Below are 18,878 nucleotides of genomic sequence, written 5' to 3' on the forward strand. Positions count from 1 at the left end.
GGTTGAGTGCGTCGCCGGTTCTCGAAAAATTGAAATCGTTATTCACGACATTTGGATATTTTGATGTAATATGTTTTTTTTGTCTAATCAGCGAATATAATTTTTTTTTAATTTGATAATAAAATTTCCTTTGTAAAATTGCAGCAGGCAGTAGTGGTTATAGCTATTATTTGTAGTAATGCTCTTTATACGCATCCAAAATATTCTGTGTATTCTTCGTGACACGGAAAAGTGCGGACAGATTGTAAAAGGGTTGAAAAGCACTGTGCTGTAGGCTATAGTGAATGATACTCCTGCACAACGAAAAGGGTGTCTTTGCAATTCAGGATCGGGTTGTAAATACTACATTTTACAAGTATTTCCAGTTTTTTCAGAAATGATATGAAAAAACTTTCTTACATCAACGCCACCACTTTTTTTTGTTCGTTTATAAGGGTTGATATATTCCGTCGAATTATGCGACAAATCTTTCCCTACGTTAAATTCTGCGATAAATCCTTCCCTCCATCAGGGCCTATACATTGTTTGTTGCATGTAGGGGAGACCGGGGATAGCTCGGACGGTTTTGGAAAAATTGCTCATATTTTTTTTAAATTATGAACCACATTCTTAAATTTTATTTTGTTGTAAGTAGTAAAGCATTACTCAAAGAACAAAAGGTTTTTCGTTCGTTTTAGCTCACTAAAAATGTTTATTCAGCCCATTTTTTAAACAGGTCTCAAATATCCGAAGTCACCCCGGTACCGGGTTTTGTTTATTTAACAAATAACTGAAATCAAATTTGGCGCAATATCAGCATTGGGGCATTAGCGCATAAAATATCATTCAAGCTTTCAGTAATCGGGGCGTGGCCACTTATCGTTTCGACCCTTCCACACGTTCATGCTTTGGGTAAATCGTGTACGTTTAACGGCAGCACGGATATCATAGATTTTAGAGTCAACAAACGATTTTTTATCATTGGGGCCTTTCTTACTGCCAAAATTCAATCATTTCATCCAGCCTCTGTTTATTCTCTACTATGACCGATAATTTTTCATAAAACTCAAAAATTTTTGCCTTTTCGCGATATTTTGCCATGATGTCCGAAATATCCCCGACCACGTGACGACATAGAAATTCTTAAACTATGGCCGTATTTTTAAAGGTTACACAAAATCATCATTGGCCTATCCAAGAATACATATTTGATTATGCAATCAACCCAAAATTACCGCATTTTGATAAACTTTGACAGATAGATAACCTTCCACATACAAATTGAAAAACTTGGTTTCACTAATAAATAGACTTTTTCGATTATAACTTTTTAAGCAGACATGATTTAATTTCAAAGTTCCTGTTAACGTTTGATGGAGACATAAAGCTTTTGTAAAAGTGTCTTAACAATACCTAATTGTGACGTAAAATACCTGGTCCGAGGTATCCCCGTGTCCGAGGTATCCCTGGTCTCCCCTACTTCTTAGTTTATTCGGTCATAATGGTCAACAAATGCTTCCCTCCGTCGAATTGTGCGACAAATCTTTCCCTACGTTAAATTCTGCGATAAATCCTTTCCTCCATCAGGGCCTATACATTGTTTGTTGCATGTACTACGTTGTATATTCGGTCATAATGGTCAACAAATGCTCCCCTCCGCCGAATTGTGCGACAAATCTTTCCCTCCTTTAAATTCTGCGACAAATCCTTTCCTCCATATAAAGCGCCTGTACAATATGTACTTCTTATAGTTTATTTGGGTATAATGGTCAACAAATGCTTCCCTCCGTCGAATTGTGCGACAAATCTTTCCCTCCATTGAATTCTGCGACAAATCCTTCCCTCCATAAGCGCCTGTACACTGTTTGTTGCATGTTCTTCTTAGTTTATTTGGGTATAATGGTCAACAAATGCTTTTCTTCCGTCGAATTGTGCGACGAAGCTTTACATTCGTTAAATTCTGAGTCAAATCCTTCCCTCCACAATTATTATCGTTTCTTATGTATGATTTTACGGTTTCAGCCCTGTTTGCACATGTATTTATGTTTTATTTTGTCTTCCAACTGTTTCCCTCCCTTGGGGGTTCAATTTTCCTCCGTCCCTCCGTTTAGTGTACATCGTCACTCCGTCCCTCCTTCCCTCCATCCTTCCTTTTAGTGTTGCCCGCCAGTACCACCGTCATTTCGGCGAAATGGAAATTGGTAAACACCGAAATTATTTCACGCATCAGTGAACAGAATTTTAAACGATTGTGTTCATGCAAATAATGCATTAACTCAAAACCAAAATGGATTGTAAAAACAAACATTTTAATCAACAAGGCCTCCAAATTTTTTCCAAACAATATTTATACTTACATAATTGCAATTTTTGAACACCTATTAAATATATCACAACAAAATGGGTTTGACCGCGGCCACGCAGTGTGAATCCCAGCCTTCGCGTATTTTTGGCGTTGCATGCAAGGACCAATTTGATAATGTTCCATAGAATTTTTTAAAAATTGGTGTAGAGTAGGCTTCGAACATGTTTTTAATTAACATAAGAAGGTTACAGGGTGCAAGAGTTAATTGTTTTTAAAAGCTGCCAGGGGATAAATTGGGAAAAAATGCTTGGGAACCTACAAAAAAGTCCAAAAAATTCCAATATTTTGATATTAACATATAACATAGGGTTATGAAAGAGTTTTTAATATGTTACGTTTTTTTGACACTATTTTAAGCAGAGTCTTTTTACAGAAAAAGCGGATATTAATAATATGAAAGATCTATGGCCCAGAACATGTCTGAGCAGCATTCGATATTTTGCATGTGCCAGTCTTCAAATAAACTACCCGCGGTCAAACCCATTTCGTTGCGATATACTTTGTAGGTGTTCAAAAAACGCAATGGAAATGTGATCTACATGTTCTAAGCCTACTCTACACCAATTTTTAAAAAATTCTATGGCCCGAAACATTATCAAATTGGCCCTTGTATGCAGCGCCAAAAATACGCGAATGCTGGGATTCACACAGCGTGGCCGCTGTCAAACCCATTTCGTTGCGATATACTTTATAGGTGTCCAAAAAACGCAATGGCAATGTGATCTATATTTTCTTAGCCTCTACACCAATTTTTAAAAAATTCTATGGCCCGGAACATTATCAAATTGGCCCTTGTATGCAGCGCCAAAATTACGCGAATGCTGGGATTCACACAGCGTAACTGCTATCAAACCCATTTGGTTGCGATATATTTTATAGGTGTCCAAAAACCGCAATGGCAATGTGAACTATATTTTCTAGGCCTACTCTACACCAATTTTTAAAAAATTCTATGGCCCGGAACATTATCAAATTGGCCCTTGTATGCAGCGCCGCGAATGCTCGCTGTCTCCTTTGGCGACCAAGGCACTAGGCACATGCTGGGATTTACACAGCGTGACCAAGTTCAAACCTATTTCTTTGCGATATACTTTGTAGGTGTTCAAAAAACGCAATGGCAATGTGATCTATATTTTCTTAGCCTACTCTACACCAATTTTTAAAAAATTATATGGCCAGGAACATTATCAAATTGGTCCTTGTATGCAGCGCCGCAAACGCTCGCTGTCTACGCTTTGAAGAACAAAGCTTGTGCTGGGATTCACACGGCGTGACCGCGCTCAAACCCATTTGGTTGCGATATATTTCATAAGTGTTCAAAAATTGCAATTATGTAAGTATAGATATTGTTTTAAAAAGAGTAGAGACCTTGTTGATTGAAATGTTTGTTTTTGCAACTAATTTTTGGTTTTTGTCATGAGTTAATGCATAATTTTTGTGTACCCATTGACTGATGCGTGAAGTAATTTCTGTCTTTATCAATTTTCATTTCGCCGAAATGACCGTCAGCCAGTACAGTGGTAAAACAATAATTGATTTGATATTAGTTTAACAAAAAATTGATTAGGTTTTGTATGATTGTGTAATTCTTGGCTTTAGTGAGAACTTTAAGACTTGTTGCCAGGCGAATAAATCAATTGTATGACTTTGTAGGTCGTTACTTTATATATCGGCTTCAAAATGACTGATCAAGGGTCGTACATTACTCCACCAACATCGCTAAGCATTACACAGGTAATTGCGGGCATAGTTTGGTGAGTTAATATGCCCTAAATTTTGTGATGTGTAAGATCTCTTCATGTTAGGGAGCTCCAAGGCAATACTTTTTTGCGCCTGGAGGAGTTTATATAGGCCTATTAGGCTACTTGTTTTATACAAGTATTACAATTACTGAAACACAAAGAATAAATTGCAATTCAGACAAGATAAAGTTATATACATTATTAGAATGATAAGAAAATAAAGATGCCGTTGTTTTGTGGTTTTAAATAAACACCATGTTTGATTTTAGGGTTTTGTCAGTGGTCAAATACATGGAGGTGAATATAATAGCAACAGTTCAGGCGGAACTACTTCTGCAGACATGGAAGGCAGAAATAACAATGATGGAATTTTAAATGTAAACAGAAAACAAGACATAAGTGACGTTTTGCAGCAAATTATGACTATAACTGATCAGAGCTTGGACGAGGCACAAGCACGGTAAGCTGGTCCTTGCATGAGCGTTTATTAACCAACCTTGATTGTGTTTATTAACCAACCCAAACAGATTAACATATAGTTTTTACTTGCCTAACATTTCAAAATAAAGAAAACTTCCACATACAACTGCATGTTTAGAGCATAACTTTTCTAATGCTGGAAAGGTTTATTGTCTTTTTCACTCTTGATAATGGGTAAGGTAATGGAGTTGTATTAGACAAGTAAAATATCATCTTTTGCCTTTTAGAAAACATGCACTTAACGTTCATCGCATGAAAGGAGCTCTGTTCCAAGTTTTGTGTGAAATAAAAGAAAAATCTGGTGAGGCCAACAAAAGTTTGAATTATATATACAGGGTGTCGATTTATGCCTATTTCACCATTCTAAGTATTCGACACGTAACGCCACTGTTCCACACAGACGGCGTGAATAAATGTTAAATTACCAGTATGCATCACTACTAACAGACAAAGGCTATTGTTATCTACAAAGGTCCATAAATTGAATTACAGTGATAACTTAATTAAGCCTAACATATCAGTCACGCCAATCTGGCAACATTCACATCGATCTTACTAATTTCTTTTTTCGGAGATTCAAAGGCCAACGATTTTCTTATTAACATGTACTTGTTAATATTTTGCTGTAGATGCTAGTGGCAAAAGTGGCTGGAATACGTTAGTACCAGTATAAGTCGTTTAATTTTAAACCGCAAACAAATATTTAGGAAATGAAATTTGTATTTCGAGTCACTTTCAAACAACAGAATTTAACTGAACGGTTACGTAGTGTCGAAAACTTAATGGCATCATTGTTTGGGATCCTCACCCAAAATAAATTTGACTGTTTAGATGGCTAAATAAACGCAACCGCTCTAAATTTTTGGAAAAAATCCATGCAAAAACCAACCAGCATTTGCTTTAACGTTCAGCGAATAAGCGCTTTAAACTAACCATTGTTTCCAAACATGGAGCATTGTTAGCGAACACTTGGCATTGTTACAAAACAAGTACTATTTTTCGTTCAATCGAAAAGAGACATAGCAGCCTTTACAATATGCAAGGTTTTTAATTGTTTTGTCGTTATTTCAACATGTATTCTAAACTTATGTAAGTACAAGAATCATGTAATCGAAATATGGTCGTTCTCATGCGTTAGTTACCAGATACGACATTTTTATTATTCGACATGCTCGACAATTTTTCTCAAGTTGTTTGACATGCAATGAAACATCGATGCCCTGCATATATATATATAATACTAATGAAGCTACTCCTGTGTGTCATTGAAAATTAATTTTCATTTTCTATTGTCTTCGGTGATATTTTGCAGAGCAAAGACTGCAAAACATATCTGCATAAATTAACTTCAATGAAAAAAATACATGGAATGTATGTAAACTTTTGTAGCAGCATTGTTTTTGTTTTCTTTTGAAAAAAGTCCAATTTTACCTGAAACTGAAAACTTCATTTTTTATATTTTTAAAGAAACTTATTTTTACACTTAAAATCTTTATTTAAGTGTTGAATATGCGCACACCACCTGACGATGAACCTCCAGATCCTCAGCAACTTCGTTTGGATCGGATGCTTGAATCTGAGGTTGCTAAAATTATAATTTTAGGAGATTTACACGTATACAATGCGGATAAATAGAAATAGTGTTGAACCAATGTGAATTCTAAGGTATATTGCAGTGGCCTTGAAGACCAATTTGCTTGATTGCTTTACAATTCAGATATTAATTACAAAATTTTAGACTTAGATGGGACAAGTTGTACTTAATATCCACAAGTTTCACATGATTGGGGAAATTATTTTTGGAAAGTAATGGTGTAATACAGAAGTTGTTTGTATGCACAACATAGTTTGGGGTAACAGCATAACCATTAATTGTTCGTGTTTCCTTTGCTTTAAACAGGCCATAGGGCAACTTATAAGTTATTTCTATTTAGCAGTTGATCATGTGGGTTCAATTGGAAACTTTTTCTTCTAACATTGCAGTATATACCTTTGTTTTTAACAATATACAATGTTATTCAAGTAAAGCATGTGTGTATTATTGTAGGGAGTGTCAGGACCAGAAGGCAGTGGGTCAGCAGCAGCTGTCGCTGCTGCAGCATCTTCTGGAAATGATAATGCTGAACACAGTGACTACAGGGCGAAATTGGCCCAGATTCGCCAAATATATCATTCAGAGTTGGAAAAATACAACCAAGTACGTTGATTTTTTAAATTTTCAATAAATTGTTAAGTTACATTTTTTTTTTTTACAGGCATGTAATGAGTTTACTAGTCATGTTATGAACTTACTAAGGGAACAAAGTCGAACAAGACCAATTTCTAACAAAGAAATTGAGCGCATGATAACAATCATAACCAAAAAGTTTAACAATATCCAGCTTCAGTTGAAACAAAGTACTTGCGAGGCTGTCATGATTTTAAGATCCAGATTTCTCGATGCTCGGTAATTGCTCATAAAATTTGTAAAATATTTTATAGTTTTACAATTATTACCTTAAAAAGGCGAAAAAGAAGAAACTTCAGTAAACAAGCAACAGAAGTTTTAAATGAGTACTTTTATTCTCATTTGAGTAATCCTTATCCAAGTGAAGAGGCTAAAGAAGAATTAGCAAGAAAATGCACAATAACTGTGTCACAGGTGGCCAGGACTCTTTTAGCAGTTTGCTCTAAGTGATTGTGATAACTTTCCCCAAACAAACGCTTGATACATACCAAAATTTTGTGCAGGTTTCAAATTGGTTTGGAAATAAACGTATTCGCTACAAAAAAAACATAGGCAAGTTTCAAGAAGAGGCAAATTTATATGCAGCCAAAACTGCTCAGGCTGCTGTCAGTGCCGGTAAGACATTTCTATGTACACTCACTTCTGTATTTAGAAGTATTTAAACAGCTCAGCAGGCATGTGGACAAGCAGATGGATTAAGCGGAACACCACCTGACCATGATTCCAATCCTACTTTGATTGAAGGTTCCCCTGACACAGGATCTGATACACCCACATCTGGCCAAAGTACAGTAATAAAATGGATTTAACATCTAACGAAAATAGAATACAAATATTGGTGGTATCATAAACATCGACATTCCACAATCTTTGTAGACTATTCAAGTCCTTCACAAAGAGTTTATGCTCAACAAAGTGACATGTTTATGGGTGTGAATGGTGATAGATTTGGCAATCAATCACAGGTATTTTTACATGTTAAGCTTTCATTTCACCACCTATTTTAATTTATTTTGCATTTAGAATATTGGATTTGTCAGTGAAGGGTCAATTGGAGCTCAGGGAAATATGTACAGCCCACAGGTAAGAAATATGTGATAGTGACATACCTTTCCTTCCATATACTACAGGTCTACACCTTATAACACTACAGGCCTACTTGGTCTACCTTGAACTCTATGTAATTTCTTAAGTTACCCAGTGGACATGGGGTATTGAAAGGTCCATCACTTTAAAAGCTTACCTGAATAATTAACTGCTGCTTTAAACACATCACAAAGATAGCTATTGTGACATAGGCACAGACAAAAAAATTTTTAGGCAGGCACTATTAAGACCTCAAAGAGCTAACACAGCTAGTGTGTAGAAGGTCTGTTGGTATATCACACTTGCCTGTATGTCTTGGCATTCAATATGTATAAAAAAAACAGATCTGTAGTATTGGAGAATGGTGGTATTTGTCAAAAACTACCACAGTGGACAATTTGAGGCACATAAACAAAAACGCTACAAAAGAAAGAAGAAGTGAAACAAATAAAGCGTTTTTGTTTATGTGCCTCAAATTGTCCACTGTGGTAGACTTAGATACTTCCTCCTGATGAAGGCTGTTGCATGATAGCCGAAACGTCGAGAAACGTAAATACAATAAAGTTTGCCAGAAGAGCAGTATTAAGCAATAAATATGCCTGGCAGCATCAGTAACAATTTATTTGTCAAAAACGTTTGCTGCTAATCCGTAAAGCAACTTGATTTTTAATGAAACTGTGCCAAGAAATATGGAGAAATAGAAAAAAGCAAGAACACTCTTAAGCAAGTGTTTATTTACTTCAACATAAAATTAAATTTGTTTTATGTTGTTTAGCACCTGATAACTTGGCTATATGAAAGAGAACTACACCTTTTTTTTATCAGATTACTGTACTGTAACAAAACAGAACTATAGTATGTATCAAGGAATTATTATGTGTACAAAGTGCAAATTTTGCAAACCATTAAGATGAAAAAGTGAAACTATTCAGTTGAAGACAATCAAGATGGAAAGGTCACAGCTTCTTTAATTTTTTTATTTTTATGCTTTTTTTAAGAATGGTGTGTGGCAAAGACAAGAAAGTGGTGGAAACTCAGCTACAAATGTTACTTCACCAGCTAGCCAGTCGGATTCCATTGATTAAAAGTTGAATACTCTGTAAATCATGGCTGCGATGACTTTCCAGTCCAGTATATGTGCAAGTATTAATGACAAGATTTTCAGGCAATGGCTTACCAAGCAACTGTTGTTTTGTATTTCTAATTTGGAGATCATGTATGTAAATACAGCCGCATGTTTTATTGTAAAGTAAAAAGGTTGCTATTTCGTTTTGGCCTTCTGACAGGGCAAGGTTTAAATTATTAACTATAAGACCAGCAACGATAAAAATTTTTGAGAAAAGAAAATATTACCCCTGGGTTAAAAGAAAAACTTAGAACAGAATAAATTTACTGTCCTTCCGGCATAAAAGTTACGTAGATTTTATTGCACCTGATTCGTCTGCCATCCGACGAGAGGGTTATGGAGCAAAATCTTAGTGACTTTTATGCAATTATTGTTGGCAGCACTACAGAACAGGATAGTTAATGATAAACACATAATCTGACAATTCAAATGTATTCCTCCATTTTTTTGGTGTTTTGCCAACTCAAGTATGTCGCTGGTGCATCCCTCAGATTGCTTAGAATACTTTCCCTTCGGTGGGCTAATACAATTTGGGAACCAGGGCGTGTGGGGGGTATAGTTAATATTCGGTAAATTTAGGAAGTTGCCCGTTTTATTTAAAGCTAAAGATTGTAAGGTTGTTCGATCAACAGGTTTTCAACGTCAAACGTTTGTGCAAGGTTTTATGGCCAATATGTGTTTGATCCGCATGTAGAGCTATAGTGGTCAAGGGCGTATGTTGGCGGGCATGGTTAATATTCGGCGAATTGTAAAATTTTATGGCCAAGTGTCTTCGAACCGTGCGCAAAACGTGGCAATGTATAGGGGGTTCATATTTTGCATATTTGACAATGTTCGCGTTTGTTTTCGCGTAAAAGTTCGATATTATTTAATAGAATAGATGCAAAAGAATATTTGCCTTTAAGGATTCCAGCTGCAAACGTTGTTGCTTAGATTATGAGATTTACATTTCGTATTCGTATATTAATATTTTTTTTCTTATAATTTTGATATCGTTGGAAAGTTTGCCTATGACTATTACGTGTAAAAAATTAGGTCTCTACTCTCTACCTCGAGAGATGGCAGAGCAACCCGCGTGCAAAGTTTTGTTAACCGGCTATTTTTTTGTTAACTAACATCCCTCTGGAGGCCAAGCTGCAGTCCGAGCGACCAGTCATATGCATAAGATGATTTGATAGTTTGTTCTGCTTTGGATAGTAGTTGTAACATTTCAAAATCACTCGTGCATATCCCTGTGTCACACAGTATACGTAATTGAATTTGAACACATTGTCAATTTAGCCTATTAAGTGACGTAACAATGCAAAAGAACTTTTTTCCTTCATTAAAGTGCAAATGACACGTAAAAATAAAACATGTTAATAATCAAACTAAGAGATGTTCATAACTTTAGAACATTTTTGGCGAAAAAAGTAGCTTGATACGGCGACTGGTTTCTAAGATACAGCTGATCAAAGTCGCACTTTTGCCGCTGCGAACGAAATTGTGCGAAAGCGAGATATTGTTAAGTGACGTCATAGAAGGCGCTTCGGTCGTGCGCGAGTGCTGGCAGCAAATCTTATGCGTGGGAATGGAAAACATTGTAAAAATGGTTTAGCATAATATTGCATGAAACAGGGGATAAAAAGTGAACAAGTGCAATAAACGGATTTTTATGTTAATTTAAGCTGAAGACAGATGGCCGCTGTTCGACTTATTATGTCTTATTAAGTTGTGCAAAAATAAAACAGTTACTGGGACAAGGTGTTCTTGTTGTTACAGTATTTGTGATCGCTAACGTGATACATCAACTTTTGAAAACACGACAGAGACAAACCGTTAGTTTAGGATTGTCGTTTTGTCCACTCACAGCAAAAGATAGAAGTAGGTTAATTGAATTTTGGCCGACCAAATTAGCTGATTATGCAACACAGTTATTCTGTCATAATACCACTTTTTGTCCTACAGTAGCGTTGCCTACGAGTTCGCGTCATAAATGATTTACTTAAGTCGCCACAATCAACCACTAATGTATTTTTCGCATATAGATCGTAACTAGAAATGTTGGAATCATCAAATTAGAGTTGAGTCAACACAAAGGGGAGGTTAAAGTTATGACATCACACCCAAAATGACTACGTCATGTAATGTCACTTAGCAAAGAAACGCACCATTCCCGTCTTATCGAAGTACAGAGTAATGTCGTTTCTGCTATACCCTATGGTCTTCCGTTAATTAGGGACAAATTCGCCTTTGGTTTGTGACGTCACAATCACATATTTTTGTGTGATGCAAAACCCTGTCCTGACCTTTAAGGTAACGTAATCAGTGGATTCTCCTATGTTTGAAACTATTCGATGTCTGCAAAAAAGGCGCCTTCTCCTATCTAAACAATGCAATTTTTCAACGCAATCGCCTTGTGTAATGTCCTTTTCTCCTCAGCGCAAAAAGGTTAACGATTTTTGGTCGCCGTTACTTTTCGTGCAGTTTTCTACATTTTTTAGTTGACGTAGAACCGAAAAACTTTGGATATATGTTTGTTGTAGATGTACCTTTAGTTTTACGCAAAGTTGTCATGGCCGTGTCATATGCACTTTAAGGTGCCACGTGTAGCGTGCTGTATTTAATGTCAAGTTTATAATACTGAAGCTAAAGTTGCATTTATTCTATTTGAATAAGTTTGTATAGCAATATCAATCTTATTTGTTCGCTAAGAAAACTGGCAGGGAGGCAGATTTCGCAGATCTTGTTGAATTTGTCGAAGAAGAATCTGCCGTAGTGAACACTTTACCTGGCCAGTTGTGTGTGTCCCGGAAAATTGAAGAAAAGAAACGTGCTGGTAAACCCGATGGAAAAAATGTTACCTGCGCCACTGTGACAACAAATCCAAGTTTGTCGCCTGTCCCAATATTGAGTTGTCCATGCTGCAAACGTAATCACGTATTGGAAAGATGTGATGCGTTTGGTAAAAAATCCAAGGTTCTAAGAAGAGAGTTCCTAAGGGATAAATTTATGTGTTATAACTGTTTTGGTTTCCGACACACGTCGAGGTTTTGCACCAGGCCAAGTGCATGTGCTGTTAGGGGCTGCGCCCTTGCGCACCACACATTGCTGCACAAGGATATGCCAAATCCTGTACGTTACTTTGATTGCTAAGGTGCTGCAGCAGGAAATAATCGGTCAGAAATTGGGATGGGATGACGAGCTGCCGGAAGATGACGTTGAGGAATGGAGATGCTGGCTTTCCCAGCTGCCGGAGCTTGAGAAGTTGTTTCAAGCCGGCGACATTCGGCTCAGTGGTGTACGTGTTCATGTACGTGTACGTGTTCGGGTTCGTGTTCCTGTACGTGAACGTGTCTGTGTCCGTGTGCCAAATACACGCGTTTTCGGGAATTGAGATTCCTTCTTGGTGTGACGACGGCGCGGTGCCAGACGCGCAAATTCTGCAGTTACAGTAGTGAAATTATGTTGGTAACGCCTTCCCTGTGAAGGAATTCTGGACATCACCACAACAAAAAATACCAAATAGTTTACTTTTCTTAATAATGTTAAATCTCACTCGGTGGTAAATTGAATCGTTTGCACCAATAAATAAAAGAAACCAGGTCTTGTAGGGTAGGTCGAACCCAGGTTTTAGTCGTTTAGTATCTGAACAGCATTGTGAAATCTTTGTGTTTCGCACTGTCACAAGAAAATTATCGGGTAGGCCAAAAGTTCCTTAATTGTACGTCGTTTTAATGTTGTTGACGCGTTAGCCTGGAAAACACGCATTTATTTAATTAAGAAAGTTTTCAACTGCATTTGTCAAAATATTTCATTTTTTAGTTGCAGTTTTTGAATTATTTTTGTGGTAAAATGTTGAGAAAAGAAATATTTGAAAAGGCAGTATTGCTACACAGCGAAAATCCTCACTCGGCAAACTTCTTATAGTCTGAAAAACTCTCGTTATTTTAATACGGTGGTAGAGATTAAATTACGTAATAAGTGAATGTCACCTGAAAAGTTCTGATCATGCGCACCAGTATTGACCATATCATACCCCTTGTGAACCTCTGAAATGATTTCCCGCAGTTCGGTGGGAATATAGATTGAATGGTTAACACAGGGTCGTAATGAGTTCAAACACTATCGGGAGCTAAATTTCGTGTCAGAAAAAAAACATTGTCCTAAAAATAATAAGACATTTAAACATTCGTTTAACAACATAAATTGACCAAATTTTTCGGTTCTGTTGAAACAAAATGACCTATTATTGAACTAACACATCTTCCGCTGAAACTAAATACACAGACAATAACAATATTCGGCTGTCTATGCCACAATAATAAAGACGACTATGAGCATAATTCGTCAGAAATGGCGACTTTGACTGTAAAGCTTCCAGAGAGGCAAACAAAGAGCTATTGACACGTATCTTTCGAATATTTCTTTAATCCGACGAAAACGTTTTTTATTGTTGAAAGGAGTTAAACATCCAACATTGGCAAAATATTATAATTTAATATATGTCCCTAAAAGTCACCAACTAAAATATTTGGGGACAAGGCTCCTTGGGCGAATAGAATAGTCAGAAGGCGGAAGCGTTACCGTTAAAAAGGCAGACACATGTTATGCGATACTGTGAGAGAAAGGCACTGGGCTCGTTAATGTCATTTGGATATAAAAGTCTCCAGCCCCAGGCCATTGCATAAGATAAAGTATCCCTATAGTAACATATTTGCTGCCAGGAATAGTAATTAATAGGAATTGCTCTTCTGGCACTTACGTTTCGAAAGTGTTTATTGAAACCAGCGTTTCGTCTACCATCCAGCGACACTTCCGCAGGGTCATGTCACAACGATAATGCACCAAGCGCATAAACACTAAAAACGTAAGAAAAACACAAGAAAAAAGGAATCGATAACAATGGCACCGCGTGTATCGTCACGTGACCAGGTGTGTAACGGGGCGTAACAATTACAACAAGTTGTTGTAAACAGCTGGAAAGTAGACGCATTGCTCCTTGTCGTTAACACAATGGTTGTTCTCATAAATGTGAAGTGTTTCCAGGAATATACGTTTTGTGTGTCCTTCCTCCATCTCTAGGACTCGGACCTCGTCAAGATTAACTCGGTGACCGAGTGTGGCAGCGTGTTTCGCCAGTGCTGTCCTCTGGCCATTCTTCGCTGCAACGTCTTGGCGATGCTCTTTTAACCGAGCCTGTAACGCTCTTCCGGTTTCACCGATGTATGCTCCACCGCAATCCTTGCACGGAATGTAACATACAACGCCTTTGGGTTGGGCCGTACCCTTCTCGATAGGGTGAGACAACATCCTGCCCAGTGTTCTGTGTGGCTTAGTGTAGACCGCAATACCATAGTCCAACATCATACGCCTTAGCGTGTCTGTTAGAACAGGAACATATGGCAAAACGGTCTTACCGGTAGTTGGCGCTGTTTCTTGTGGCTTGACCGCGGGCTTCTAATTGTTGCAAAAAGGACGTTAAAGGCGTACAATTGAAGAGGGGCTAAGCAAGAAGACAAAAAATAAGGGTTAAACATAATAATATGTTTAGTTCTATAGATCTTGTTGTTTGCAACATATTTACAAATTCTGTTATTGTTGGTTTCCTCTTAGAGTATTTGCATCAATAAATTACAAATCGGGCACACAGAAGGGCGCAGTTTAAAAAGCATTCAAAAATAGTGTTATTTTGATGTATACCAAACAGTAGCTGCGAAGGAGAAAAATACAAGGGGACACGAAGTTTAGCACTGAGCCAACCGCATACATTTTCCCAGTAATGTTTTACAATATAGCAATTTACAAATAAATGTAGAACCGTTTCCTCGGTATTTTCGCAAAAGACACATAAACCTGTTTCTGTAAACTTCAGATCCTTTAACTTTTTGTTGGTCACAATGGCCCTGAGATTTAGCTTAATTTGAAAGCTTATTAATTTAGTTTCCACTGTAGCTTGCGGTATATTTTTATATATTTGCCTCCAAGGTACTCTGTCATTGACTAAAGACTCCTTGTGCTTTGGGTTGAATTGCATTGGCGGTTTGAAGCCAGGAATACAAAGCCTTTGTGCTCTCGCAATGTCTCGAGATACTTTTTAAAACGTCCGTTAGCTTTTTATGTGAAGGCACTGGTCCATAGTCCCACTCCTCGGGCATGCATGCTATAAGCTTGAGAAACTTAGTGATATCTGTTGTACTTGGCCCAAGACTAAATTTAGTAGTAAGTGCATCATATTTCAAATATTTTTTGTTGTAGCCTAGCAGGTCGTTGTGGGCCATTACTCCCGCGTCTATAAACTTTTCGAAATAGAAAGGTTTGCTGCGTTTTTCTATTGCTTTGTTAAGCCAGAGAGGTATGTTGCATGCGTGGTCGGGGTTTTTGCTCAGGATTGATTTCGCAATGTTTATGATACAACGGAGGGTTCTCAATGGGATGAGGCTCCTCAAAATTGTACTTGATGGGCCGACCGTCGAGTGTAATAGTGCCTCCAATCTGTTTGGGTGTAAGAATGGAGTTTGAAGACCCGTTATAATTTTTGTTTCCTCGCAAAATAGTTCCCTAAGCGCTTTAAATTTTAAAGCCAACACATAATTCTCAATATGTATCATGCCCGCCCCGCCGTTATCCAAACTTTTACACAGGGTACCTCTATTAATTCGTTCCCAAGATGAACCCCATATAAACTTAAATAATGCTCGGTCGATTTTACAAATGCATTTTTTGGGATGATCACTGGTAGGACGCACAGTTTATATGGCAATAGGGGTATAATGAGACTCTTGGCTATTGTTGTTTTGCCGAGAAGGGTTAATCCTCTGGTCGCCCAAAGGTTCACTACTATGTTTGCTTTTTTTTAGTGCCGGAGAAAAGTTTAGTTCGATCAGTTTCTCATCTTTGTATTTTGTGAGTGGTATTATAACCCCAAGGTACTTAATAGATTCCGAGGGCCATTGAAGTCCATCCTTTTGAAATGGTTTGTGTTGGTTTGAGCGGTTCGGACCTATGAAAAAGGCACGGGACTTTTCCATATTTACTTTGCAACCTGTCATTTCGCCGAACTCCTCTAAAATTTGAAAGATTTTGGTGAAATCCGCATCAGAACCTTTAGTAAAAACGAGTGTATCATCCGCAAATAAGGATGTTTTGTATTCTTTATCGTTAAGTCGTATGCCTTCAAAATCACCCTGTCTAAGCGCTGTTGCGAGGCATTCGATGCAGAGCACGAATAACGTTGGGGAGAGTGGGTCTCCCTGTCTGACGCCACGTTCTATATGAAACGATTCTGAGAGAAAGTTGCTATTGGTGACTCTCGCAGAGGCATTTTGGTAAAAGCATTTAATGAGATTGACATATCTGACTCCGAACCCGAACGCAGTGAGAGTTGCGTAGATAAATTCCCACCTTATAAGGTGTAAAGTCTTTATAAATATCTAAAGACAGTACAGCCCCGGGAACGCGGTAGTGGTCCGTACTGTCAATCATGTCGAACAGCAACCGGATATTTGTTCCTATATATCGGTGTTGAAGAAAGCCGTTTTGGTCGTTGGATACGATATCGTCGATAACACCGCGTATTCTTGTGTTGACACTTTTGCGGCAATCTTATAGTCGACGTTCAGCAGAGTTATTGGGCGATAATTTTGTGCCTGTAAAAGGTCTTTCCCAGGTTTGGGGATTAAACTTCCATGCATTTAGGTAGGCCAGTTTGATATCATCCCAAAAAATCATGCAAAATTCAACCGGGAATCCATCCAATCCTGGCGATTTGTTTTTTTTGCATGGTTTTAATCACATTAAAAAATTCCGCTTCCGTTGTCCACTCATTTAGTTTTTTCGCTTGTTCGCAAGTGATTTTTGGTGGCGCGAGCTTTTCTCGGTTACTTGCCTGTAGGGTGTTTGGAGTCGAACATGGAGGTTTCTGATACAGATGGTTATAGAAGCCAGCTAGGTTATTAAGTATTAATTCATGGTCAGTGGATATAGTCCCGTTGATCAATAATCTAGAGATGGTTTTTTTAGCAACATGCCGTTTTTCTAAATTCAGGAAGTATTTTGTATTTTTTTTTCTCTTTCCTCTGCCCAACGTGCCCTACTCCGAATAATGGCACTTTTTGTTTGTCGCTCTGAAAGGGTGTCCAAGTTTCCTTTAGCTTTTGAAAGTGCTTTGACTCGTTTCTGTTTATCGTCCCCTTGTAGGTTGATTATCTCAGTTTCCAGTGACGTAATTTGCTTCTCTAAGGCGTTATGTTTGACGGCTAATTTGCGCTTTAGTACGGCCGCAAATCGGATCGACTCACCCCGAATTACTGCTTTTAATGCGTCCCATCTGGTGTGGGGATTTGTGTCTGTTTCTAGGTTTTCAAGAATGAAGTTGTTGATGACTTTACTGATTAATGCCCTGTATTTGTCGTCTTTTAAATGCATACTATTTAGCTTCCAGTAGCCTCTTCCTTTCGGAGATGGGTTTATTGCACCATCTAAGGTTGGCACACTGTGATCTGACATAATTCCTGGGACAATGTCAACATTTACTACGTACCGGATTAAGCTGTGGTCGACAAGAAAAAGGTCGATTCTGGATAGTGATTTTGGCGATTTCTGAGTGCTGGAGAATTTTTTGTTGAGGGAAATTTAGGTCGAAAAATGTCGGTAAGATTCGAGTGTTGCATATAGCACGATTTTGGGGGTGTTGAGCGTTTCCGGTTTTATCAAGTCTTGGGTCAAATGCTGGGTTAAAATCCCCTCCCATTATAACCGGCGCACCGGAAAAGTTTGACAGTTCTGCGAATAGGTTGTGGAAATATTCTGGGGAGTCGTTGTTGGGTGCGTAAACATTAGCTAGGGCTATTGTTTTAGAGTTAATTTTTATTTCGGCCAAAATGAATCGGCAATCGCGATCGGATACGGTGTTTTTTTAACTTTTTGACTGAGTACTGTAGATTAATAAAAGTTTATAACACATTTTCTCTTTTCAAAATGCCTTCAGCCTTTAAACTTAGACAGTTTGGCCTTCTCCATTCGGCCGATTTTTTATATGCTACTTGCGCGTAACTTGGCTTATCTGCCATTTCTCGCACGTCCGCACACTACGCGTGCTATAGGTAGAATGGTCTAAACATCTATGACGAAAGCCCGCGGTCAAGCCACAAGAAACAGCGCCAACTACCGGTACGACCGTTTTGCCATATGTTTCTTCTAAACATCCATGACATTCTAAACTTGCGCGCGTCGGGGGCGGACGCAAAATGGAGAGGGATAAAACTAGCTACGCTCAGACAGCTAATAAAAGCCAGACAGCCCAGTCTTCATTTAAAAGGCCTTGATGTTTGACATTTGTGACAGTTACAAAATTACCAAGAGATGAAATATTACCAATATTTCAAGAAATAAAATATGACTTGAAAAACGTCATTGGCGTGGCAGAAATGAAAGGCCCCAAAGTGGATGTAACATGCACATCGAGAGAAAATGTGGTAAAACTGTATGAGGCATTACAAGGAACAAAAAACATTAAAACGGTACGCCTATATGAATCTGACCTTTTCCAAATGAACTAATTGCTGAAGGTCTTATGGACAGTTATGTGGAAGTAAAAAAGGTGTTCAATAGAAAGGACAAAAATAATTTACTTACTGGAATGAGGATTGTGACATTGAAAGAAGAAGACTTGGAAAAAAAACCAATACCACGCTATATAAATGTCGATGGATTTGAGTTCTATGTCAAGTATAATGGACAAGAATCAACTTGCAAATATTGTGGTAAAATTGGGCACAAACAAAAGGACTGTGAGGTGAGAAAAGAAGACTATCCTGAATTAAAATTTGACAAACCCATAGAAGAAACTCACCTACAACAGAGTCCACGAAAAGCAAATCACCCTAAAGGCCA

The 18,878-nt window shown here is 37.8% G+C and overlaps 1 protein-coding gene across 1 annotated transcript; it reads left to right on the top strand.

Annotated features, from left to right (window-relative positions):
- The first annotated feature begins 3,873 nt into the window (after positions 1-3,873).
- On the top strand, positions 3,874-9,194 carry LOC145913112 (pre-B-cell leukemia transcription factor 1-like). Its single transcript, XM_083000648.1, has 12 exons — positions 3,874-4,078; positions 4,356-4,546; positions 4,794-4,867; positions 6,068-6,147; positions 6,614-6,763; positions 6,822-7,012; positions 7,072-7,207; positions 7,297-7,408; positions 7,460-7,579; positions 7,670-7,758; positions 7,817-7,876; positions 8,878-9,194. Exons 1-12 carry the CDS (start codon positions 4,025-4,027, stop codon positions 8,962-8,964), a joined length of 1,344 nt encoding a protein of 447 aa, XP_082856774.1. The 5' UTR covers positions 3,874-4,024; the 3' UTR covers positions 8,965-9,194.
- The last annotated feature ends 9,684 nt before the right edge of the window (positions 9,195-18,878 follow it).

This window comes from Ascidia mentula, chromosome 9 (genome assembly GCF_947561715.1).
Source record: "Ascidia mentula chromosome 9, kaAscMent1.1, whole genome shotgun sequence".
NCBI classification, from domain to species: domain Eukaryota; kingdom Metazoa; phylum Chordata; class Ascidiacea; order Phlebobranchia; family Ascidiidae; genus Ascidia; species Ascidia mentula.

What these genes read in the sequence shown, in the direction of transcription:
- LOC145913112 (XM_083000648.1), top strand. Translation starts at nt 4,025, where the DNA reads ATGACTGATCAAGGGTCGTACATTACTCCACCAACATCGCTAAGCATT. An exon ending in TGAAATAAAAGAAAAATCTG is followed by an intron (nt 4,868 to 6,067) that starts GTGAGGCCAACA and finishes TCTTTATTTAAG; the next exon opens with TGTTGAATATGCGCACACCA. An exon ending in ATCGGATGCTTGAATCTGAG is followed by an intron (nt 6,148 to 6,613) that starts GTTGCTAAAATT and finishes GTATTATTGTAG; the next exon opens with GGAGTGTCAGGACCAGAAGG.